Source organism: Ostrea edulis, chromosome 1, assembly GCF_947568905.1.
Source record: "Ostrea edulis chromosome 1, xbOstEdul1.1, whole genome shotgun sequence".
Classification (NCBI taxonomy): domain Eukaryota; kingdom Metazoa; phylum Mollusca; class Bivalvia; order Ostreida; family Ostreidae; genus Ostrea; species Ostrea edulis.
The window spans coordinates 45,300,732-45,328,439 of NC_079164.1; the positions used below are offsets into that span (position 1 = coordinate 45,300,732).

General features: G+C 34.2%; 1 protein-coding gene across 8 annotated transcripts; it reads left to right on the forward strand.

The window, feature by feature from the left end:
* The first annotated feature begins 3,210 nt into the window (after window positions 1-3,210).
* Window positions 3,211-22,488, forward strand: LOC125653716 (vacuole membrane protein 1-like). 8 transcript variants are annotated; one of them, XM_048883317.2, is made up of 13 exons: window positions 3,211-3,246; window positions 6,014-6,246; window positions 7,983-8,073; window positions 8,231-8,341; window positions 10,218-10,297; window positions 13,559-13,646; window positions 15,197-15,337; window positions 16,670-16,687; window positions 17,741-17,821; window positions 18,156-18,272; window positions 18,516-18,577; window positions 20,303-20,405; window positions 20,850-22,488. In XM_048883317.2, the coding sequence occupies exons 2-13, from the start codon at window positions 6,038-6,040 to the stop codon at window positions 20,988-20,990; spliced, it is 1,242 nt and encodes a 413-aa protein (XP_048739274.2). In that variant the 5' UTR covers window positions 3,211-3,246; window positions 6,014-6,037; the 3' UTR covers window positions 20,991-22,488. The 8 variants fall into 8 exon arrangements, with proteins under 8 accessions (XP_048739274.2, XP_056002977.1, XP_048739265.2 ...); XM_048883308.2 differs by having other exon boundaries at window positions 3,218-3,268; XM_048883305.2 differs by having other exon boundaries at window positions 3,242-3,395.
* Window positions 22,489-27,708: the final 5,220 nt, after the last annotated feature.

Genomic DNA, 27,708 nt, shown 5'->3' on the forward strand with positions numbered 1-27,708 from the left:
ATCTATACGGCTCCAAACTTAACTGTTCGTGACTTGTCATGTTTACAGTGCTGCTGATGAAATAAACTGGAATAGACGGTGTGACGTCATAAATTATAAACTCCAATGGCCACTCTCTTAGTGTCGGGTAATTTAAAATACATGATAGATTAATATTGATTTAATTGTTAAGCAAGGATTTTTGTAGTTAAAGACTGTCAATTACGATATCATTAAGTGATACTTTATTCATAAAAGCAACTATGTGGTTAGGGTTGCCTTTCCCTTTAATTGTATAAATGTCCAGATAATTTCACCATTTCGCGTCAACAACAATAGATTTGGAAAGGTGTCCATCCCAAACCATGACAAAAAACATAAATTCTTGGACTATGGGATTGACATTTCACAACCAAGTCATAATGAGCTACAGATATTTAGTACATATAGGTAGTCATTATATTCAGTGCAAGCATTAACTAACCCTGATTCTGTTGCTTAAAACTTGATATTCTTCTCAACAGTATATCAGTTTCAACCAAGAAGAAATGCAAATCCATAATTTCTTAGCTCACCTGAGTTGAAAGGTCAAGTGAGTTTTTTTGATCGCCTGTTGTCTGTCCATCTGTAAACTTTTCACATTTTCAACTTCTTCTCCAGAACCACTGGGCCAATTTCAACCAAACTTGGCCAAAATCATCCTTGGGTGAAGGGCATTCAAGTTTGTTCAAATGAAGGGTCGTGTCCCTTTCAAAGGGGAGATAATAACAAAAATAGGGTGGGGTCATTTAAAAGTCTTCTCAAGAACCACTAGACCAGATGAGCTGATATTTACATGAAAGCTTCCTGACATAGTGTGGATTCAAGTTTGTTAAAATCATGATCCCTGGGGGTTGGATGGGGCCACAATAGGGGATCAAAGTTTTAGATACAAATATATAGGAAAGATCTTTTAAAATCTTCTTCTCAAGAGTCACTGAGCCAGAAAAGGTGAGATTTACATGAAAGCTTCCTGATATAGTGCAGATTCACATTTGTTAAAATCATGGCCCCCAGGAGTTGGATGGGGCTACAATAGGGGATCAAAGTTTTACATACAAATATATAGGAAAAATCTTCTCAAGAACCACTGAGCCAGAAAAGCTGAGATTTACATGAAAGCTTCCTGATATAGTGCAGATTCACATTTGTTAAAATCATGGCCCCCAGGAGTTGGATGGGGCTACAATAGGGGATCAAAGTTTTACATACAAATATATAGGAAAAATCTTCTCAAGAACCACTGAGCCAGAAAAGCTGAGATTTACATGAAAGCTTTCTGACAAAGTGCAGTTTCAAATTTGTTCAAATCATGGCCCCCGGGGGTAGGATGGGGCCACAAGGGGGATCAAAGTTTTGCATAAAATATAGGGAAAATCTTCTCAAGAACCATTGGGCCAAAGGAAAGTTTTCTGACATAGTGTAGATTCAAGTTTGCAAAAATGATGGCCTCCAAGGGTAGGTTGGGGTCATAATAGGGACTAGGTTATACATGCAAATATATATGGAAATTCTTCAGATATGGACCAAGGTGACTCGGGTGAGCGATGTGGCTCATGGGCCTCTTGAATATCACAAATAATAATTAATCAAATTGCAATATTTGATTAGCAAATTTAGGTTTTCAACATTCAATTTAATGGTCAGTTCACTGATCTTCCATCTTTTCTATTTGCTAGTAAATTGTGATATTTTCAATCACTCCTTCTTATGTAGACATGGGTTTTATGTAGACATGGATTAAACTTGCTGATGGGAACATTGTCCTTTTGATCCACTACCACCATGATACACTTGTATCTTGTTATTCAGTTTCACTAATATAGTACCATCCTTAGTTTGTTAGCAGATGAATACTGTTCGGTTATTAGATGTCCTTATATAGGGTTATTGTCAGCCCTTGCTGTTAAAGACATCGGAAGGGGGATCCGATGGAACCTTTTTCAGGGATTCCTCAAAACTAGACAGGTGTATTTATCAGACTTTTTAGACAGATTTCACGGTTAGAATTAATTCTGTTTCTGAATCTTTTATATTGTTACAAAGTTATTTATAAATGTCAAGATTGTCATTGGAGATACTAGAAGAAAATGGTTATTTTTTGCCACCACCCCCCACCTGAAAATCTGTTCATTCGGCACTCATTAATATTCACTCCACCTGACAATCTCTGTATCCGCCCCATATATTGTGACATTGTTTTGGGTTACGAATGCCTACTGGGATAATTTTAAACGAAAGAAAGTGTGTTTAAAGGCGTAATAATACAAAAGAAAGGTGCAATAATGCGAATGAAAGAGTACGTCTTGTGTAACAGTGGGGATTTACGCGAAAGAACAGCCTAATAACATGGAATTGAAAGGCATACTTACGCAAAACAAAGGCGTAATAAATCAAAAGAACGGCGTTATAACACAGATCTAAGTTCACTTGCACGTTTAATTTTATATAGAGGGATGTGACCCTTACATTGGTAGATAGTTATTTTGTTGTGTTTTTTTTTTTTTTTTTTTTTTCTACTTTTAACTCTGTGATCAGGAATAAAAATATACACGATATATATGACAAGGGTATTTTTACACAATGTTTTAGAATAAAGATCCTTCATAAAAATAAGAAAATGATTGGGTATCGTAGCTTCTCGTAATTACCCCCCCCCCCCCCCCCCTCTAATGCTGAATCCGGAACCCCCCCCCCCTTTTTTTTTAAAATTAGATACTATATGTAAGTATGGGACCAAACGACAAACAATCTGAATAAAACACACATATCGCAAGAGTCTTGAAGTTTTTATATTTACATAAAAATCAGAAGAAGAAAAATGTACACTCCACTAGAGAAGTAGTTAAAGTCAAAGTTAGCTTCATCACTTCATATTTCTACAGAAAGTTAGCAGCTGAAAATTATTGTCAATATATATATATATATATAAAATTCCATCAAATTATTTCCTTTGATTGAAAAATGGAATAGATATATATATAGACAAATCATTTCGAAGGGGGGGGGGGGTTCAAAGCTCATCACCTCCCTTGTATACTTAGCCATGAAATTTGTACATATTGCAGAGTACATCCCGATGTTACTTCATGATGAAAAAGAAAAGAAAAAACCTTATTGACAAGTGTTTTATTTTTGTGAATATGTACCCTCAAGGAGTAAATTTACATCGAGGTCGAAATACTTTAAATAGTAATGAAACGTGACAACTTCCGGGAAATCCAAGAGGTAAGCTGGCCAGCTAAGCAAGGTTGTATCTTTGAAACATATCACCACGGTCCAAAGTTTAAATACTCATCGGTTTTTATATCACATGGTCTAGTTTATTCCTGACTACACAGTATACTTTCATCATGTCTTCGACAGTTGTTTTAAAGGTTTGGGATGACAGATTTGAACTCGGATTACAAGTGAATCAGTAGCTAGAGTCTAGAGATAATCTTGCGATGAATACTGAATGCGTTATTTTTAGAAATGTATTTTTATATGATTGTTAATTTATCATTATTCTGGTTGCGATATAGTAAACTGCGCATCTTGTTGTGAAATATGTATGGAATTTTTAGAACTTCAGAGTGAGGAAATTCGAGTTATAGTTAACTATATCGTTGAAAATGACTGGCGATTTTCTCGTACCTGTTTGCTCTGAATATTCTCGTACCTGTCTGGTCTGAATATTCTCGTACCTGTTTGGTTTGAATATTCTCGAACCTGTTTGGTTTGAATATTCTCGTACCTGTCTGGTCTGAATATTCTCGTACCTGACCACGTTAGTTTGCCTGACTCTGGTATCTAACACCACTAACGAACACTGGAATATGATAGAATAAAAGTGTGCCATATTTGTTCACTGATAATCTGTAAATGATAACAAACAATGCAACATTGCTTGAATGCACTATTGAAAGCCTAACACTTATGAAATATTTCTGATCTCATTTTTGCCACAAGGGCATAGTTCCGCTGGAAAAATTGTGTCGATTTGTCATTCATATCTAAACTGATATCAGGGTTCAATTCATACTGGGATGAAAGCAAAATGAAAATCAGAGCAAGACTTATGTACATGTAATTATTACTTGAGGACCAAATGACCCATTATCATCTTTGAATATTAAATGTATGCACCCAATAGGAAAACTTTTAAATAATGAAATAAAGTTTAAAGAAATTATATCGCTAATGCAAGTGAGATTTGAATTGACAACTGAGTACAGGTGATTCTCGATGGCTCCGAACATTTCCGGTTACTGTAAAATCTGAACCATATCGGCGGACCTTCAATTTCTGAATTTCGAACTCTCGATTTCTCGAAGTTTTATCAAGGTCCCTCGAACTTCGAATTATTGAGAGTCACCTGTATGTGTATACATGTAGATACTCAAACATATTTCTTGGTTTCCAACTTCTGATTAAATTGTGAATATTTACATTTGCCAATGCACTTCCTTATGTGACAGTACTAATGAAATTGATGTTCAATTTCGTGTGACATGAATTTGGTCATGTGATCAGTTTGTTCTTGCGTATGATTACAATCACCGCTTCAAAAGTCAGTTCCTGTATTTTCACCTGGCTTCTTGCATATGCAATGCAGTGGGGGATTTAGACCCCCCTCTCGCCACAAATTTAAATAATAGAAATAGTGCGAGTAAAATTCCAGATTGGCACCCTAAATGGCTCAGCATTTTGGCTAGTTCTTGACTTTCACACACACCCTTTCGTAAACCCTGGATCCGCCACTGCAATGACATCATAACAGAAATAAACGCAGCAGGATATTTATATGGTTTATTTTGTAAACAAACAAGAATTTCATCAATTTATGAAATAGAAACATTAAACATATATCGTTCTGTTGTTTCATTTTATACAGTTTTAAAAACCGTCTGCAACTTCTGCATGGCGAATTTATAAAATAAAGTTCTATGATATTGGAAGCGAAAACATGTAGGCAGAGTTATAAGCCTACATGTATTTACTTCATGATGATAAGTTAACCTGTTGTTTCCTGGCAACTTCCATCACAGCTTTGACTCGGCATAATTATATATAAGCGAGGCTGGTTTCGAGGCTCGAAAAATTTACGTTCATGTCAGGGTACCGGTGCGAGTCTTCATTAAAATCCTACAACAGAAATCTCTCAAGTGAGCAAAAACTCCGTCAGTTCGTTTTTATTTTATTTTACACACACTGAAGGTAAATAAAAGACGCAACCTACCTGCACTTGGTCTAAATCTGTCCTACTAGCTGTCTTGAATCGTCTCCTGCATGGCTACAACTGCGAGTCCTAACGATGAACATACCATTGTTTCTTTCCAAAAACCTGACTAAGAGCTTAACGTTAACTTGACCCATCATATCCACCATCAATTCTCTCAGATCCTTTGAATTTCTGTCGAAATCTGTGATCAACAATTACGTTTTCAATTTAGTAAGCTAGACCGACGCCAGTTTCTCCATCGCTGATCGCGACCAAATCACACCAGGATGTAGTTTACTCCGCTCTTCTTGTCGTCATTTCAGTTAACTTTACGTTCTAAATTACCTTTATTTTTACACATGTTTCGTCTTTTTTTAACATTTTCAATTAAATATCTATATCTTATATTCTCTTTGATATCGTTCCTAATTTTTTATTCGATAAAACTATTACGAACTATATTTTGTGTTCTACGATCATTATTTTGGTCATCTGCTACATAATCATGGAAGCTCGGTAAGATCACAAATCAAAATAAAAAATATAAATATAAGAAATAAAATATCATTTTTGAATGTTGTTGGGATATGACATGAAGTTGGTACGTGATCAAATCTACTATTACGCCCTTCGGGCGTTATAGGATTTGATCACGTGACCAACTTCATGTCATATCCCAACAACATTCAAAAATGATATCTTATTTCTTAATTGGTGACTTTTCACTCTCTCAGTAAACCTCTATAATGTATTAATAATTGTAATTGGTGACTTATAAAAATTTTGTTGTAGGCATTTTTAACAAATTAGTAAGGTATGAGTAAGTCAACAGGAAGGAAACGAACAAAACCTCAAGAAGTAAATGGGGCAACTAAAAGACAGGAATCCAAAGAAGAAAAGATGTTGGACTTGCTGCATGATGAAAGAAAAGAGAGAGAAAAGATTGTGTTATGGCGACAACCTTTGACAACGCTGCACTACTTTTTCAGAGAGTCAATTTGCCTCATCTCAGAGTTTTCACAAAGGTACTTTGAGTATATCTTAGTCTAAATCAACTGAGTGTCTCTGCTACAACTATCACCTGGCCTTCTAGAAGGAGTCTTGTAATGCTTTCTATACAAAATTTATCCTTAATGTCTTAATTAGGGCCCCTAGAGGACTTGTTTTGACTATCCCAGCAACTATTGAATTTAAAATATATCAATGCATTACAGATCATCTTTGAGTTTGGGTTTCTTGACCTTTGTTTGAATGAATTTAAAAGGACCTTGAACTTAGTAAAATTGAAAGATTTGATTGTTTTTCAGACTTTTTATGCCCACCTTCAAAGAAGAGGGGCATATTGGTTTACACCTGTCAGTCGGTCGGTAGACCACATGTTGTCAGCTCAATATCTTGAGAACCATTCACTTGATGATAATGATATTTCATATGTAGGTTGGTTATGAGTAGAAGAGGACCCCTATTGTTTTTCAGGTCAAAGGTCAAGGGTCAATCTACTCTGGACATAGTAATATAATGTCTGCTCAATATCTTGAGAACCCTTTGCTTGACAGACATCAAACTTGGTACACCGGTACGTCTTCAGAAGAAGATGACCCCTATTGATTTTGAGGTCACATGGTCAAGGGTCAAACTGGACATAGGAATATACTGTCCGTTCAATATCTTGAGAACCCTTTGCTTGACAGACATCAAATTTGGTACACTGGTACATCTTCAGGAGTAAATGACCCCTATTGATTTTGAGGTCACATGTTTAAAGGTCAAGGGTCAAACTGGACATAGTAATATACTGTCCGTTCAATATCTTGAGAACCCTTTGCTTGACAGACATCAAACTTGGTACACTGGTATGTCTTCAGAAGAAGATGACCCCTATTGATTTTGAGGTCACATGATCAAAGGTCAACGGTCAAACTGGACATTAGAATATACTGTCAGCTCAATATCTTGAGAACCCTTTGCTTAACAGACATCAAACTTGGTACACTGGTACATCTTCAGGAGAAGATGACCCCTATTGATTTTGAGGTCAAAGGTCAATGGTTGAACTGGACATCGTAATATATTGTCTTATATATTTTAAGAATTATTTGCTTGATTGACACCAAACTTGGTACACGGGTACAGCATAAGGAGTAGATGACCCCTATTGATTTTTAGGTCACATGGTCAATCCACTCTTGACATAGGAAGATATTATCTGCTCAATATTTTGAATTGATGATACTACTCTCAATTAAATGATGTGTGTGTATAACCCTTTTCAATTTTGCACCATGGGGGACATATGTGTTTTACAAACATCTCTTGTTTTGTTTTTTTTGGCTATCCTTGCAGCTATTGATTTGGAAATGTATACTTGAATTTTTATCAATGAGTTACTCTTAAAGTTTCAGTGTAGGCTTTGCTGACCCTTTTTGAAAGAGTTATGTGTCTTTAACTTAACAAATTAATATATATGACAGTTTTCTGAACTTTTTTGGGTTGTCCCTGTATCTGTTGGTTGAAAATTTATGCATGAACTTACATCAATGGGTTACAGATCATGTTTGAGTTTTGGCTTTAATGACCTTTTTTTTTTAAAGAGTTAAGGACCTTGAACTTAGCAAATAATGCCACAAAGCTGACTCCTTTTGTGAGGCTTGCCAGCACCATGATATCTACCTTGTATTTCATATTGCACCTGTTAATCACTGCAGAATATCACTTACACATTTCTACAACTGATTTCGCTGATAAACTTTTACTATTTCAGGTTATTAAAAAGGAAAAAGACAGTAGCAGCATGTGTAATCTTATTTATAATGGCTACAGTTTTGTATAAAATTGAAGGACCACATCAACAGGTAAAAAAAAATTCTCCTAAAATCTATATATTGTAAAACCTATGCAATAATTTAGGACTATTAAACTTCAAACAAAGAAGAAATAAAGTCAAGATTTTGTTCTGTGTTTGCATTCCTGAGTATTTTATGTGAGGAAGTTGAATACATATTTTTACAGGGAATAAGTGCAATGCAGAAGTCTCTACTCTGGTGGGGGTACTGGGTTGGTCTAGGAGTGTTGTCATCTGTAGGGCTTGGAACAGGATTGCACACATTTCTGCTATATTTGGTAATTTTTGTTTTGTAATTATCATTGTGTTAATGTCAGTGTATTATACTGGACACTTCTAGATTAATAAGGCCACATTTTTTTTATTTCTTGGTTTACGGATCCGCCGACCCTAATTTCTTGGAAATCGGGGGGAAAATAAAATGCGAATTTCTGCTTCTTCTTTTTTTAATTCCGCCGATCAAACCGAAAATAAAAATAAAATGCATTTTAAATTTTACGAATAGAAAATCGTGAAATGCAAACCTATTGATTTGTATTTGGTAATCACTATTCGTTTTGCGAAATATCTTTATTCTGTATTTTTAAAAACCATGTAAACAAATATGGCCACGATGACAGTAACGATACCTGTATATCGTTCTTGTCAACAAAATATATGCCAGATGGCATTCCGTCACCCCAAAAAAGGGAATTGATAGAAATAAATATTTCTCATACAATTGGCGGTATTTTTGCAGTGCTATTTGGGTGTTTAAAGATGAGGGGAAAGGTACAGTTATTAGCGACTTTACTAGATAGGATGTTCTATTGTTAAAGTGAAAATGTCCTATGGACCCGGTTTAAGTGTGGTGAGGGCCTGTCCAGAGATACAGTTAGATTATTCAAACTAGTGACTTTATACCACAGCAGTACATACCATAATAAATGTATTTAAATACATGTATGTGCATTTCTGCCGTCCAAAATCCGAACAGGGAATAGAACAGTGTGAGAAATTGTTAGATGCTTTTGATACTTTATGAACGCCCGTAAAAAATATGACAAATTCCCAGATGAAACTCGGAAGGGTATGCATATTTCTCAAAAATTAGTATACCTTGTGTAGTGGTGGAGAGAATTTGAGTACCAAATAAAAATAAAAAACTGAAAACACTTCAAAAAAGGTGGTAGAGAATATTCTAAGGGCATATCTATGTGGGGAAAAATGGGGTTAAAATTATTTCATGGGGTATGAACATTCTGAAATTAAAAATGGAATTAGTACATAAAATTGTAATCATGTAAAACTTATACGGTACCAATTTTGATGCACCAGATGCGCATTTCGACAAATAATGTCTCTTCAGTGATGCTCAACCAAAATGTTTGAAATCCGAAATAACAATGAAGTTTTAGAGCTATTTTAAGGAAAAACAGTGTGCCAAAAAAGTGGAGTCAAATTCGTCTAAGGATAAGAGTTATGCGTGAGGGAGATCATCCTTAATTTTGAAATTTTGTAACAGCAATTAAATATACATCCGTATTTTCAAGCTAGTAACGAAGTATAGCTACTGGGCTGTAGAGACCCTCAGGGACTAACAGTCCACCAGCAGAGGCCTTGACCCAGGGGTCATAATGCTTCTATATTAAATTTTTTTCATTATATTTACAATTTGTAAATGTAAAATCTTTGTTGAGCATATACAGCAAAATTACTGAACAACGTAATATAAATACTGGATACTTTACAACACCAAAGAGATATGACCTTACACATTTTCTCAGCTTATGCTTTACCAAAGTGTAACATAGATAATAATTATACACTGAATTAGAAATTGCATTTTTTTCAAAATTCATAGCATACTAGTCACTCTGAAGAATTTTTTATCTAATATTTAGCAGTGATTTAATACATGGTTTGTTTATTTTTACTGACGCATACTAACGTTTTATTTTCAATAAATCATTAAGATTTCTTGAAAATAAAACGCTAGATATCAAAAATGTTTATTTTAATTTATTTTTTTTCTCCCGACCGACCCTAATTTTTAAAACAAAAATCCGTAAAATTAAAAAACTGTGGCCTAATGGTATAAAAATAAAAAAAAAAAAGAACTATTTTAAAAGATTTGTTATCAGTTTTTGCAGCTTTGTTGTTTGTTCGCTTCAGGGACCACATATAGCAGCGGTAACCCTGGCAGCATATGAATGTAATTCCATCAACTTTCCTGAACCGCCTTATCCTAATGAGTATGTATTTTTATTTTTTTTTCAGTTTTCTGGTACGGTATCGTAATAAGGGATGGGAAGTGTTGTTTCTGTATAGTCTAGATACTTCTTGCTTGTTTTATCAAGGAAAACAGAATAAGGAATAGTTTTATTAGATTAAAAATTTTCTGAATTTGTAGACATCCAGCAGGAAAATGTTTGCATTATCATAATGAACAATGGCCCTCTACCAAAATTGTGAAATTCATGTCTTGACAGATATAGTACATCAATTTCAACAACTGGGAGTTCTGACAGAAATGAAAATACAATAAAATTTAAGAAATGAATTTCATTTTTGAAAATAGATAAGGGTACAGACCCTGAAACGTGCTACTACACCTTAAAAACGAACCGAACCGTTCCGTGCAAGAAACGAACCGTACCGTTCAAGAAACGTACCGTACCGTGCAAAAAACGAACCGTACCGTTCAAGAATCGTACCGTACCGTGCAAGAAACGAACCGTACCGTTCAAGAAACGAACCGTACCGTTCAGAAAGCGTGCAGGATAATATTATGCAAACCCCGCCCCCAAAAGCGTACCGTACCGTGCAGAAAGCGTGCAATTTATGTCACGTGACCCACTTTTTCAGCCACAGTATATTATTTTCACAATGGCGCCCGATGGGAAAGGAGGTCGTAGACTATCGCTGGCTATTCGAAGCATTATCCTCAAACATTACGAAGCTGGGTATCAACTGTGAAAATCACCGAGATGCTTAAAACATCTTTGATATTCTTTTTTTAAAAATTACTTTCCGTAAATGTCACATTGTTTCAGTGCATATATGTGTATGTATGTTATCAACAAGTACCCAAGTTTTGACTGAATTATGCATAAAAATTCGTTTTATACTGTGAACTGTTAACAGAAATAGACGTCAGATCACTGCACGGATTTTGCATGCATGCTTCTGCAGCCAGTCCTGTGTACTGTGGATGTATATTTCACTTACAGACTTTTAAAGAGTGAACCAAGGGGCATTTCGTTGTTTTAACAGACTTTCTGTTTCAATCAATTCTTTTAAATTCAAGGGTGAAGTTAACTACAATACTGTAATAGTACTTACAAGTAGCCTATTTAATTTCTTCATATAATCAGGGACGTCGACGTCCCTGATAATGCTACTACACGTATGGCACAGGGCTTGCCGTAAGAAGATGAAATTGATATTTGTAGCGTTAATGTATTCAATATGTACTTTCCTACGTACAGTGTCTGAATCATATGAGAAATTTCTAGACCGATTAGAAAAATTGTCACGTTCTACACTGTAATATTTTCATTACTTTATTAGCAATAATTTTGACATATCTTTTTCTCTTCTACATTGATAACGACCCATATAGATAGATGTAGATTGGCGGATTTATTATATACACTAATAAACAATTTTTAATTACATCGACAGAGAAATAAATAGATACATACATGTGTAAAAGAATGTAAACAAGTTAAATTGATGCAAAGCATCAAATCGGCCACAAAAAATTATTCATTTCAGCATTTTCAAGTATTTCAACAATATATAGAAAAGGTATATGAAACATTTTTATTGCAAACTATACACTTGCCTTACTTTTCTGTTAATTTTTTTTAAATTCAATTTTCAGTGATCAAAAATAAAGTCAGGGAAATGAAAATCGGACTTCGCGTGATAAAGGATAGGAATATATATGTATTATCATCATTTTATTTGATTCAAAGACAAATGCAACAGATATCTAACATTATTAATTATGAATGACTGAATGCTGACAAAAAAGGACGTACAAACTTCACGTGCAGATATCCTGGATCTTTCATAATGCCGATGATAAATCACAATAAATGTGAAGTGCAGAAAATAATCATTGTGTCATTTGCGACTTTAGTGTATTCAAAACAAAATTCACTTCTTCTTAAAAACTTTTCCAATTTAGGCACTGTAATTTATATCCGGAAACTTAATACGCTTTGTTTTTACACTTACGCACGCCCATGTCGGGGAGCAGTTCATGTAACAACTTTTTATAAAATCGTAAATTAATAAATGTCTGATGAGAAATGAAAAACAAATTGAAACGTAATAACAACCATTAAGACTTAGACTTAAGCAAATTCAAAAAACTTTTATTTATAACTTTATGTACGTTATCAATATGGAATTATTCCATCGAAGCAATAAAAAATAACGTCTCATTTCCCCATGTGCACATTCTAACACAACCACAAAAGCCGATAATCAAAGAGCAGAATAAGACCGATCGAGTGAAAACAAACTATCGAAACGTACAATTTATACGAAGTCAAAGCGTTCAGGCCACGCCCACCTCATTAATAAAACGTGCAAACCGTTCACAAAACGTGCAGCTATTTTTAGCAAACCGTACCGTGCAAGAAGCGAACCGTACCGTTCAAGAAGCGTACCGTACCGTGCAAGAAACAAACCGTACCGTTCAAGAAACGAACCGTACCGTTCAGAAAACGAACCGTACCGTTCATAAAGCGTACCGAACCGTACCGTGCAACTGGTGTAGTAGCATGTTTCAGGGTCTGTATATTAACTTCAATGCTTCATGCAGGCATACTTTTCCTGAAGCATGCCAGTGTGAAATGCCGTAACTCATATCTTATATATTTTTTAAAAATTATGAATTTATTTCTTAATACAAACTGTGTGCACCTTCATGAGCATTTGGTTTTCTACTAAATGTACTGAATATTCAGGGTTTTATAATCAAATAAAAAAATCACATTTTGCTATGATGTAATAAAACTTAGGTACAGTATATATCTCCTATAAAAGAATTGTAAATCATCCATTGTGTATGATATTTATACCAATATATTCGTCATCTAGTACAAAGTATAAAAATGGAGGAGCATAAAAAGATCACAGGTAGCACAATGATTTCTAAAGATCAAAAATGTGAATACTCGGGTGACTGTTAAGTCCCATGGGCCTCTTGTTTGGTTATCCCTGCAGCTATTGAATTGAAAATTTATACATGCACTTGAAGTCTCCTTTAAATAAAGCCACAGAGTGGGGTCTTTTTTATGCTTGCCATCACAATCATACTAAGATAACTAGTTATCTTTGGTTTCTGTAGTACTTTTATATCTCGGATACATCATGTATGCTTCTAGAATTACCTCCTTTTTTAAAATTTAAATACCAATAATGATTGGAGAATAACAAACTACAGTTTAATAGTAAATCAGAATGTTACATAATCAGTTCTTGTCCATTACTTTCAGTATTATGTGCCCTGAGGAGGACACCAGCCACAATGTTATAACAATATGGACAATTATCAGTAAAGTCAGAATTGAAGCCATCATGTGGGTGAGTAATTACCACTCGTACCGTGAGATGAGTAAGATACAATGACTACTCGTACCGTGAGATGAGTAAGATACAATGACTACTCGTACCGTGAGATGAGTAAGATACAATGACCACTCGTACCGTGAGATGAGTAAGATACAATGACCACTTGTCCCTAGAATAGTTTGACTTGTCCCGTAATATTTTCATACTTCACTCAAATAAAGAAAGATTATGTGTGGATCTTTATTTTTAATCGTTAAAGACATTCATGTACTCCGTCATGAATAGATTGACAGTTTGAGTCATTAATCAGTGTCTGAATCACAGGAAGGTGAACCTGCAAATCACAGTCTCTTTCAACTTAAATAAAACCCCAAAACAAATGATTGTTTGCTTCTTCTACATCTGTATAAGTTGCAAGGGGGTGTTTCAACGTAAATGAAAAAATGGATAACAAATACTGTCAAACAAAGACTTAAGGATCATATTATTCAAACATGTTCGACCGATATGTTCAATTTATCTAAAGGTAAAATATACAGAACTTTTAAGATAGACTTTGGATTTGAAAAATATTTAGAAAAATTGTCCAAAAAAAATTATAAAACTATTCTTATAATTTCGCACCACAAATCACTGCCTTCCAGTAGAGACTAGCAGATGGATTAGTGTTCCATATAATGAAAGATTTTGTGTTTTGTATAACGAATCAAAAATTGCAGACGAATTCCGTTTTATATTTGAATGCAGTGCTTTGTCTAATATTAGAAAAGAGTACCTACACAGTAGGATCTAATGTTATTAAATTTCATGAAATTGTGTCAACCACTAGGATTAAAACACTTAAAAAACTCTGTATGTTTATCTAAAAAAATCTATGAGTTAGTCTGTCCTCCTTAACATATTTTGTGAATACTTTTTCACTACATATATATTGTGTATTTGTACATACTCTGACCTTATTCTTACTCAAATGTATGTTTATCTAATGTACATCATGTACCATATATAATGTGGTTTGAGTGAATAAATGAACTTGATATACATTGTACATCAATAGCAAAACACTTTCCAGTCGCATTCCAAACATGCTGTGAATTGTTATTCGTCATAGGAATAAATGACTTTATAACTATTTGTATGATTAGAAGTACCAACAAAAATATATACCAAACATCAACTAATTCTCTATTTACTTTGCTTTGAAAGTTTAACACAATAAAAAATTTTAAAATATGGGGTTTGTCTATTACATTCGTAAACCTCCTGGATATTGACATATAACTGAGGAAGTTACTCATTATACCAGTAACATCACACACAGGGAAAGTACTTTTCAGTCACAACATTGTAAAAAAAAAAAAAAAAAAAAAAAAAAAACAATTTTCTATATTTTGAAATAAAAGCCAATTCTGTATGTATGTTAAATCAATGCAAGAAAACTTGTATTGCTGGAAAAGAAGGTCCTTTCTCACTCTTTGTATCATGCAGACCATGTGTTAAATGATAAAAAAAACTCAAGAAGTTGAGATACCTGTACATATAAATTGTATCCATATTGACAGGGTGCAGGGACAGCTATTGGGGAACTCCCTCCCTACTTCATGGCCCGGGCAGCTCGCTTATCTGGTGCTGACTTAGACAGTGATGACTTCGAAGAGATTGAAGAACTCCTTCATGAAAAGCAGAGTCATCCGGAGGAAATCGTAAGACAGCTTTTATTATATACATATATTTATTCAAGTTGAAAACTTTACAGAGGGATTCTCTTTTTTTAGAATTTGATTTAGGGTTATAATTCATCAAATTAAAGTTGCAGCTTACTCCACTATAATGAAATCGCTTATTTTGAAGTATCACTTATTTTGAAATAAAACTAGATCTCCAGTCCCAATCTCTAATTTTCTGTGCATTAAAATATCGGTGAAATTGAAGTCGCTTATATTGAAATATTGCCTATTTTCAAATCAATTATCAGTCAGCTGAGTTGATAATGTGTTATATTGAAGTCCCCCTAGACAGTAGTCATGATGGTTGATGACATCATATTTACACAGGTAGATGTTAAAGTGCCTGTTGATTTGCTTTTCATCATTTTTTTTTTCATTGTGTGTTTTCACAAGAATAATATAACAGTGGTTTATAACCACTCTTTGACACTTGTGGGCACAATCATTTTTGTGAAAATGGCTTCCCAGGAAAAAAGAAAAATTTTGTCATTGGACACAAAATACAAAATTCATAAAAATTTGAAGTTGAAATCTGATTTACCAAGGGATTTTGGGATTAACCCCAGTACTGTAACCGTGATTTTCAAACAGTGTTTCACTATCATAATACAATGAAAATGGTTTTTGCAGGGTCGAGTTCACACTTAAATCTCAAACGAAAGTCCCTATATAAGATCTGACATTGACGACAATGTCTTTACAGACAACATGTCACTTGCGGAGCTTTAGCGAGCTTTTAAAGTATTTCTGAAATCCTGATGGTAGACAGTACAAATATTGACAAAGTGATTGTTTGTGGAGAAGAACCCACTACCTACATGTATATTATAGTAGAAACATACCATGAGGAAAATAATGGTGACAAGAATGAGGACAAAAATTAGGACTTTCTGGATGAAAATATAACCTACAATCAAGTTTACAGTTATATTTGTAAATTGAAAACATATGTACAAAGCTACCAAAAGTCAATGACAAAATTTTCGTAAATCTGTAGAATATTGATAAAAAAAAATTTTCATTGAAACATATATGCATATAATATCAGATAACTTAGTGTAATACCAATGGAATTTTACATTTCACATTCACCACCCATTCAAACATACTGATATTAAAGCAAAAGCATTTTTTTTTGCAAATGAATTGAGTGGACTAATAATTTAAATGTTGTAAATTTTGTAGTGTAATAAATTGATAATGAACAATGCAATAGCCATTCTGCTTTATTAATCAGGATTGAAATGTAAAACAAAGCTTGTTTTAGAAGTCTGTTTGTTGAATTTCTTTATATACTAATTTTCTTAGGTTAGAAATTACAGAAAGGTACATGTACAGGCATGGATAAATGTTGTTGGTGACTCCATATAAATAAGTTTCCCCCTGCCATTCCTGATCCTGGTTTGAATTTTGAAAAATCTGATTTACCCATTTTTAAAATGGACTGACACATTATACTCCGTTAATGAGATATGCTTTTTTTAATACGCCTGTCATTGACAAGGTCATACATGTGTATTATGGTGTAGCCTATTGCATCTGTCTGTTTGTCTTTCAGCATCTTGGGGCAAATGAAAAACTTTACTTAATATAAGGCTAGGATCATCAAACATGGTAGTACACATGTTCCCATGGGAGGGAGGAGTCTATTGTTTTTCAAGGTCAAAGTCAAACTTGCATGGATAATTTTATAGGCACAAAAGAAGATAGAAACAGGACTAGTAATGCTTGGATAATCAACCACCATAGACAGGTTGTATTGTGGTATGGTGCTGTGTGTCTGTTCATCCATTAGCATTAGGAAAACATGATTGTACGGATAAGGCTAGAGTCATCAAACATGGTGTACATGTTCCCTATGATGTTGATAACATCCATACTTTGAAAAAAGAAATTATTTTACTTCTCAAATTATTCTAAGAGTGAAATCTTTCTACTATATAATATTTTACATAGCCCTCTTATAAATATTTCATTGACACTGCCAATAGAGAAAGAGTACTGAAGGAACACGGTCAGAGCCATTTTTGACCAGTGAATGGTGTATTTAGATGTTAATGTTCTTTGATTACTGCTGAATTCTTGGACAAGCGTATTTTGCAGTGTGAGAATTGCTTGTTTCCAATGTTTTAACCCAATTTTAGCATGAGTTTTTTTTTTTTTTTTTTTAAAGATTACTTGCAATGTTAATGTTAAACAATACCGGTATGCAAACAAAATTAATACAAAACTGAAATTGATGATGTTTTTCATATATGTTATTTGGGCTCATGAATTTCACAAAATTCGTGTGTAGATCATCAATGCAAAAAGTCATGAACAAGTAGTGTGATTAAAATTAAGTCAGCTCTATTTCATGTCTTTTTCTTTTTCTCACAGGGTTTCCTAGAGAGGGCAAAAATTGGTGTGCATAATCTTGTCCAGAGAGTGGGTTTCTTTGGGATTTTAGCATGTGCATCTGTAAGTTGAATCTGCACTAAATGATCAGCATTATGTCTTCTAGGTATTTTAAAAAATAGTACATGCACAATGTCATTTATTACTCATGAGGGCAAGTTGTTATAGACAATCTTCAATCCTTGCACATTTTTGCAAAGCTTGTACAGTGATACAAAATTCCTACTTTATGTGTATATTACTTGTGTCATTGAGGAAAAAATAGAAGGAAACAAGACACATCACCAAGTATTATAATGAAATAATCACGTATCATTTCTTACTATATTGACAGTAAAAGTTGGCTTAGATTCACTCTTACATTTGTGTATGTTGATGTCCTCTCTTAATTCAACAGATCCCCAATCCACTGTTTGACCTAGCTGGCATTACATGTGGGCATTTCCTCATTCCATTTTGGACCTTTTTTGGTGCCACCCTTATAGGAAAAGCAATTATTAAAATGCACATACAGGTAAGGTTTATATTGATGCCCATTGTCAGATATCCACAGTTGTTTACGATTTGTTCCTCACTCAAGAAAGACTAGGACCGAAGCGTTAACAATCAACTGTGGGTATCCGACAAGGATAATTGTCATGATACAGAAGATAAAATGGAAACCTTCGAACATTTTGATGTTTTTATTTGAGAATTTTTCTGCCAAGGCTAACACACTATTTAAATTGACATGTATTTTCACCTTTTTATTTTACAGAAATTCTTCGTAATATTCATATTTAGTCATCACCACGTAGAGCAACTTATCAAACTTATAGGGTAAGAACATGATGTCAAAAGGAAGGGAAGAAAGACAATCTCTGAATTGATATGTGATAATTGCAAGAACCTGCACTTTTTTATTTTTGAATTTCTAAGTTATTACAAGGAATGTTCATACAGTTAATTCTATAGTTACCCCCACTGTATTCATTGCTATTTTCACTGTGCTGCCACGTTTTGTCAGAAATGTTTTTCTTGCTTTATAAATATCCCATTTTAAGGTAAAATTTGCATACTGAAGTGTTTTTGTATAAATCATAATGATGATATAAGCTTATTGTAGAACAAACCTATATAAGCCTATATTGAGTATGCTTATCATAAATGTATTTTATTGAGTATATAATTAAGAAATAAATTTCATTTTCGAAAATAAGCGTTGGTGCTTCATGAAAAGTGTATTCTGCATGAAGTGTTGCAGTTCACATCCTCATGTATTTTCAAAACTGAAATCTGTTTCGTATATTGACAATCAATTTTCATATTTTTGGAATTCCCAACCATTAAGATAGACAAACTATACTTATCAAGATGTATGTGTATATTGTTAATAACTGCAACATATTCATGAGGATAGGGCTGTCATTACAATTTGTAAAGATATCAAAAACTAAAACATCGTGAATGTATACACATGTGATAAAACTATCCATTTATATGCTCTATATTTAATTTAATTATTATACTGCCACATTTTTCATATCACAAAAGCCGTGGTTTAACGAAAATTAGCTGTATTAACATTTCCTCAATTCCTTTTATATAATTTAGAAGACTATGTAAAGTGTTCCACATGAAATATTTTTTGGAATTATTACCACAATAATGAAATTTTGCTCAAAAGACTATAAAAATGTCTTCGAGTTTGTTTTTAGCTCACCTGAGCTGAAAGCTCAAGTGAGCTTTTCTGATCACCTGTTGTCCATCGTCTGTCTGTCTGTCTGTAACCTTTTCACATTTTTGACTTCTCCAGAACCACTTGGCCAATTTCAACCAAACTTGGCAAAAAGCATCCTTGGGTGAAGGGCTTTCAAATTTGAAGGGCCATGCTCCATTCAAAGGGGAGATGATCGCAAAAATAGGGTGGGGTCATTTAAAATCTCTTAAGAACCACCGAGCCAGAAGAGCTGAAATATACATGGAAGCTTCCTGACATAGTGCAAATTCAAGTTTATTAAGACCATGATCCCCTTGAGTAAGTTGGGGCCACAATAGAGGATCAAAGTTTTACATGGAAATGTATAGGGAAAATGTTCTTGTCAAGAACCACTGGGCGAGGAAAGTACAAATTTACAGGTCAGCTTCCTGATATAGTTCAGATTCAAGGTTGTTGAAATCATGGCCCCCGGGATTAGGATGGGGCCACAATATGGGATCAAAGTTTTACAGACAAATATATAAGGAAAGTCTTTTAAAAATCTTCTCAAGAATCACTGGGCCAGAAAAGTTTAAATTTACATGAAACCTTCCTGTCATAGTGCAGATTCACGTTTGTTAAAATCATGGCCTTCGGGGATAGGATGTGGCTACAATATTAATCAAAGTTTTACATGCAAATATATATAAGGAAAATCTTTAAATATGGACCAAGGTGACTTAGGTGAGTGATGTGGCCAATGGGCCTCTTGTTAATCTACACAGAAGTCTTGTACATGTAGTTTTATACACGTACATAGGTATTTCCATTGTGACAAGGTCTGTCAATCTTATTTATTTTGAAAGGGCCATTCCAAAGTATGGAGAATCTTTCCAGACTCCATTTAAGGATTATCTTGAGAAACAAAAGAAGAAACTACACCACAAAGTGGGCTCTAACATTCCTGGGGTAGGTGCAAACAGGATTTACTCCATGTTCAAGTAGAAATCTGCTCATTGAATGTCTCTTTTTTTTTTTTTTTTGCAGGAACCCAATCTTCTTAGCTGGGTACTGTATACAGGGAAATATTCGCCCCCATTTGATTTTTATCCCTTTCACACTCGTTGTCACTGGGCGAATTAAAGGGTGGGCGAAACTGTTTTCTCTCATATCTCTATTTGAACACAACTATGTTTGGTCGAATTTAAAACGGGGCGAAACTGTCTGCAAGTGTAGAAAGGCAAAGATAACACGGGGCAAAAATAACCCTGTATACAGTACTAGTATTTGAGAAAGTTATAATAATCATTGTCTTTCTTTTTCTCCCCCCCCCCCCTACTAGGACTCCTATCTTCTTAGCTTGATACTAGTATTTGAGAAAGTTATACATTCTTTAAAAAATTTCTTTTACAGGAATCCAATCTTCTTAGCTGGATATTTGAGAAAGTGGTAATTGTCATGGTGGCATATTTCCTGCTTTCCATCCTGAACTCTATGGCTCAAAAGTACCACAAGAGGCTCTGCAAGACAAAGCATAAAAAATATCAACATTAAAACAGGCTTTCACATAGTGGTTCCATATCCTCATGTCTATTATATGGTTTTCTCAAGTGATAATTATTAATTTGTAATACAGTTGTCAATTTTGTCTCAGGTTTGGGTAACTTTTGGAAGATAATTTCATAATTTAGATCTCATTGTGCAAGGTTTTTTCTCTCTCTAAATCATTAAGTGTGTGCCTAATTTTCAAAGTTAAAACAGACAAGAGCCTTGCATTATATTTCACTATTTATTTCTTTTGTACATGTGTTTTAGATTACTTGTACATATTACAAACAATATATGTAGAACTGTGTGTTAAAATGACCAAATTACAAATGAAGAGTGTGGCAGTGTATGACTTTCCACATGGTGCTCCTGCAATGTGATTTTATAACTCTTCATTTCAGTAGTCCTGAATAAAGTTCTACATGTATGTTTTATATTTTACACTACCTGTGTATGCAGAAGAAACAAACACTTCACTAAATTTGGAGTGTACATGTATATCACAATTAAAATGTCTTCAAGGATTTCCAAGTTTGGTTACAGTTTTATTATGATTGAAATTCATATTTGATTATTATTTTCCTCCCTTCCTTATAGTTTTTTGAACAATGGCCTGATGTAGAATTAACTTCTGATGGCCTTCGTTGTTGTGGGTGATACAATGTACAGTATGTGTGAAAATGTTTTGTATTACTAGAATTCCATGGGTACCATGGTTGTGAAAATCAATAAAAAATACATCCTTAATTTTATGACCTAAGTTGTATAGTATATGTATAAATTCTTGCCCATTTCTTTTTAGAGTTTTAGTGGTTCAGAATTTTATTACAACCCCCAAAACACTTAGATTCATTACTGAATATAGACTTATTTTTGCTGCAGATTAATGTTTGATATTTTTACTGTGGACCAAAATTGTGAAATTGAAACTCCAGTGAATATAATGTACATGTAGCTATATCAAGCATTTACTGAGTATATAGAATGGACATAAAAACGGATTTAAAACAAGAAACTTTGAAAATGACAATGAGCAAATTTAAAGTTGTGTACTATAAACAGATCCAAAAAAGGGAAACAGTTAATTTGATTATGTGTGTGAGAGCTTCGTTTTATTTTTTTAATTTTGATGTAGTGTAGATTTATATTGAAAAATGTACATTTTTGGTCACTTGTGTCTCGGAGTGGCTTGTTGAAAATTCTTGTTAAGTTTGGATGGTCATTGTAACACTTTTTAAAAACTTGACTTCACATGTCTGTATTTATATGTAAATGTACCATAGGCTTTGGATTTATGCAATATAAATGAGAGTTGCCTTTTTATATGTTGCCATTTTCTTGTGTATTGAGTGAAGGAAGTTGTAATGTGTCTCTTGCTGTAGAGATTAAAAAGTTTATTCCATACTATGATAGTTTCAGTGTAGCTTGAGAAATATAAACTCTATTAGTTCATGTGTAATTGTCAAACTGAATCAGATTATCATTAAACTGAGTACTAAACATATTTATATGTTTTATTGTGGTCTTCAACAATGGCCTACATTTTTACAGCTGCTCCCCTTACTCTGGAAGTTGGGGGTGTGCTTATTAATGTATAGTAATTTTAAGTTAGCACCCCCATATTGTAAGCTGCCTGTCAATCAACCATTTAACAATAGATCTCTGATGAAGTGATATCTGCAGACACTGGTCTGGAGCCCCCAGAGAGGTGTTTTGATAACAATAACAGCCAGTATGTACAGGCGTTCTTTAGATCTTGAGGAAGCCCAGTATACCAGAGTTTTGATAGCATTGACCTGTCCACAACTGCTGTTTTCTTGAATTGTTTATAAAAAGACCCCTGAACAATGCACTTACAATATAATTGTAATTTTTTCCTCTCTATCATGTACCTATTATAAATTACACAATCAGAAATCGAACAATAATTTGCACAATAATTTCTAAAACTTGTAACTTATTGAAATAATTTATGTCATCAATTTATGATACCTCTATATTTATAACAGAAATTCATTGAGTCAATGACTGAGAGAGAAAGAGGGTGTGGGTGTAGAATTTGTGTCAGCTACCCTTAGGAATACAACCATTATTCAAACACTATGACCACAGAAACTCTGAGACAGGTCCTGTGTATATCAAAACTATAAAAAAAAAAAAAAAAAAAAAAAAAAAAGCATGGACAGGTAGATTTTTACCATGTTCTGTCTCTGAGTGCCATGGGATATAGCAATTGACACTTGGGTAGACCCTGGCCACTCCAGGTAAATAACATCTGTTTAGATTAGGCTCCGCCTACATTTTCACTGACCGTATGGTCATGAGATATTAATAACGAAAATTTCAGAAGTAATCTGTTTTAAAGCACAATGAAAGAATATAATATAATCAGGCACGTAGCATCGTTCAAACAAAGTGGGGATGGGGCAAAGAAGTTGAATTCACAAATTGCTGCCTGAAAATTCTTTACAAGCAAGATACTAATTATAAAAAACTAAAGCTCCAATCCTAAATCATGGGGGAAGAGTCGAGGGTTGGTCCTTCCTTTCAATTCGTCGGTTAAATTTTACTTTTCCACTAAAATTCACAACTAATACTATTCTTAGAAGGGGGACAACCAGCCTATCGAACTTTGCATGTAAAAATAACTAACTTTGAATGTTGTAATAAAAGGGAAATGACCCTCTGATGCTACATGCATGATAATATTTTTGTGCACATTTGAGTAACTGCATTGCAAGAAGAAATTAAGTTGATTTACACAGAATTTAATTTTCAATACATGTAGATTGTATCGCAGGAGAAAAAAACCCACCGAAATATTTCAACAGAAATATTACGGTAACACTAGAGATACTGATTTGAGATGTTCTGTTCATTGGTACCTGATCACCGTGTACAATGCCACATGCGGGGACCGTGATCGGTGTAGCGCGGGGTTGTGATTTTGAAGCGACGAAAGTAGGTCAGTAAGTATTCGAAGTCTTATTGTGTTTAATTGAACTAAATCTAGATAGCCAAAAGTATTGCACGGAAGACAATAGTTATTGACAAGCTAGCACTAGGAGTTGGGGAGTCCAGAACTCCTTCAAAATACTCAAACACTTCGAGAATATACAGGTAGGGTAGGCGCCGGGTATATTTTTCGGTGTATCTAATGAGAAATCTTCATTCCTACTGCATAAAGTCCACGTTTTTTCAACCAGAAACATTCCCTTTGAATGGTAACTCAATATTCTTCTGAAGAAACCGACACAAAATCATGATATGGCGAGTATTTGACTGAAAATCCTGTGTGGCGTAGGGGGGTGAAAATCTTGTGGCGTAGGGGGACCGAGATTTCTTTTTACTTTAGCAAAGTTCACATCTTCAGCATTGCATATAAATATTGTTTTGGTTCAAAATTATACAGAAAAGTCTTAAATCATTTTGTTCAAAGACAGGCATTAAAGGGTACACAAGTGAAACTATCACGCGTGATTGACGGTTATCCATATGTTAAAGTTATTCGTTTTTTGTAGAATAAAATGGATAGCAGTTTCATTGACCACATAGAAGAAGTGGATTCTCAATCAACCCAGCAAGTACATATATGTCATGTATGCGGGAAGCATTATTCGACAAAATCAAACCTTACACGTCACCTAGAGTCGCATGCGCATAAGGAAAGATAAATTGTTGAGTGGAAATTTGCGTTCCTCAACTAATGTCAGAAAAGAAATAAAAGCGTAGTTCAGGCCCAATGCTTCCAGTTTCTGGGCAACACTGTCTATGAGGTGGTGTAATTTTGAGCATCGTGGTACTCTTGAATTAGCTTTAAATGGAGAGCAGGATTTGGGATAAGGTGAAAAAAATTCGTTGACGTTTCGGTGTTACAATTCCTAAGGGAGATTTTCGCTTAATAGTTAATGAAGAATTTTTCTGTCTTTTCGGAGTAACGTTTAGTGGTGTTTCTAAATTCCTCTTTTTTGCCAATATTATTCGTTTGGGTTTATTTAACCACAGATTGCTCTTTTTTCTGGTCATTTCACTATCTGAAATAATAAGAATCCATGTCAGTTTCATTAAGGTATGAAACAATGTTTTAAGCATGTGGTGTCGTGGTAATATTTTTAGAGAATATTTTTTAATGAACATTTAATGATATAAAATGTCAAAGGCACTTCATTATAGGGTTACTGTACAAATACCGGAGTAGCCTTAAACAAGTTTGAATTTGACATTTATATGTTCGCTGTGCTCAAGATGTGGATTTTGACAAGAAACTTTGCTAAAGTAAAAATAAATCTCGGTCCCCCTACGCCACAAGATTTTCACCCCCCTACGCCACACAGGATTTTCAGTCAAATACTCGGCATATCATGATTTTTTGTCGGTTTCTTCAGAAGAATATTGAGTTACCATTCAAAGGGAATGTTTCTGGTTGAAAAAACGTGGACTTTATGCAGTAGGAATGAAGATTTCTCATTAAATACACCGAAAAATATACCCAGCGCCTACCTTACCTGTATATTGTCGAAGTGTTTGAGTATTTTGAAGGAGTTCTGGACTCCCCAATTCCTAGTGCTAGCTTGTCAATAACTATTGTCTTCCGTGCAATACTTTTGACTATCTAGATTTATTTCAATTAAACACAATAAGGCTTCGAATACTTACTGACCTACTTTCGTCGCTTCAAAATCACAACCCCGCGCTACACCGATCACGGTCCCCGCATGTGGCATTGTACACGGTGCTGATGTGCAATGAGCAATGAGTAGTTTTGTCCACAATGCGAAATTATTGAATTTTGTAGATTGAATAAAATGTAGATATTTCACTGTCAATTGTTGATGCTTACGAATTTTAAGCAAGATCATAGACAATTTTAAAGATAAAGGATAAGTAAATGCCTGAGATTAAGTACAAGCTCTTGCACTTTAAACAATGAGGAAGTGTTTAGTTGTGTAAGTCATGTCAATCCCTCCATTTTTTTAAATGAGGAGTTGTAGATAAAATTAGCATAAACCCAAGAAGTATTCAGTTATGTGTGGATTTTTTTTCAGAAAATGTTTGTGTGCTAGAATAGATAAGATAAGTTTATTCCAATTTTGGGCCGAGAGGGCATGCATTTAACAGCAAGACATGCAGCTTATAAAAAAGGAAATTTCAAAAAAGTTTACAAAATTAACCACGGATTACATGAACTGCGAACTACATGTGGATGTAGCATGTGGGGGAAACGAGTACATACATATATGAATTGCAAATCGGGTGTATACACAAGTAAATGGACAATATCATGCAATATTATACCAACATATGAATAATGAACTCTAATGTTAATAATAATATTTATGTAGTGACATATTTTGACCAAATGAGCAATTTTAAGAGTAATATGATTGTTGGAATAGTAAAATACAATCCAGACAAAGTGTTAACTTACCAATCTGTATGTATGTAGACATAAAAAAAATTGCCCTTTGGTTGTAATGAAGACACAGCATAGTTTATAAATTTTGAGGCTACTCCCATCAGTACTGTCAGTACTTTGATTAGTCATTACACTTAATTCTGAGAAAAATTCCTTAACTGGTAACCAGAAATAGTAAAAAATTTATCTATTCCTTTTAGGACACCATCCACTGAGGACCGCAATGTCCTGCGTGCCCTCTGTATTCAGGGGGAAATAAATTGTGCTGCATTGTGAAAAATGTATACCATTAAGTTATAAATTGAATTGATGTTTAGCCAGTAGTGGAGTTGATCTATCTGTAGGCGTTGTGGTAAAAATCATCCATCATATGCGAAATTGAAATTTTATGGCTCAGATTTGGTAAAAAAAAAAAAAAACACCTTGTATTTTGATGTTAGAAATTTTCCCCTGATGATTTCATAAATCATTCTCAATGACCAATGTGTCACAACTTGCTTAGCTTTCCAAGAAAAGAAATGTGAACAATTTTGAATAATTTAAGTGAAAAAATTATGGAAATCAGATTTATATTGACCTCACAATAAGTGTTTATAAAAATGGATTTTCCAATGAAATATATAATGAAAAAATGAAATGTATACACACACACACACACACACACACACACACACACACACACACACACACATATATATATATATATATATATACACACACACACACACAAGCACAAGTTCCAACACCGGATACCTAGAAGTGTCGGATCCACAACGTGGATACCAGGTCAAATACAAAAACAAAAAAAATGTACAAAACACTAAAGTGACCAACGACACGAACTGCCAGACTATCAAATTTTCCACAGGTGCTTGGGTTCAGGACCTCCTCCCCCCAAATAACCTGCACGACTGAGTTGATTTAATTAATTTTGTGTTGAAAATCTCTCTAAAGCATGCATGTCAACAATATCTTGCATACCTCAAAGGTCCAAAATAACTCAAAATAAGCCCCCTTTGAAAAATACCCTCACTTCTGTACGTTATAATATCCAGTGAAGGTACTAGTTTTCAAAAGTAGGGGGAGGGGGGGGGGGGGGGCTGAACCCAAGCACCTGTGAAATTTTCGGGACGACCTGTCCCTTCTTCAGGACAAACGAAAAGAATTACATAATATGACCAATATTAACAGAGAATTATATCAAAACAACATAAATACACATAGTACTACAACTACACTAATCTACAAACGCATTTACTCCGCAGACTACATGTTTTTGGTTTCAAGCGGAGTGAAATGGGACATGTC

Excerpts from the sequence above, each read along its gene's own strand:
- LOC125653716 (XM_048883317.2), top strand. The coding sequence starts at position 6,038 with ATGAGTAAGTCAACAGGAAGGAAACGAACAAAACCTCAAGAAGTAAAT. Across the intron at positions 10,298-13,558 it reads GAACCGCCTTATCCTAATGA|TATTATGTGCCCTGAGGAGG; the intron begins GTATGTATTTTT and ends CATTACTTTCAG. Across the intron at positions 17,822-18,155 it reads GGATTTTAGCATGTGCATCT|ATCCCCAATCCACTGTTTGA; the intron begins GTAAGTTGAATC and ends TTAATTCAACAG.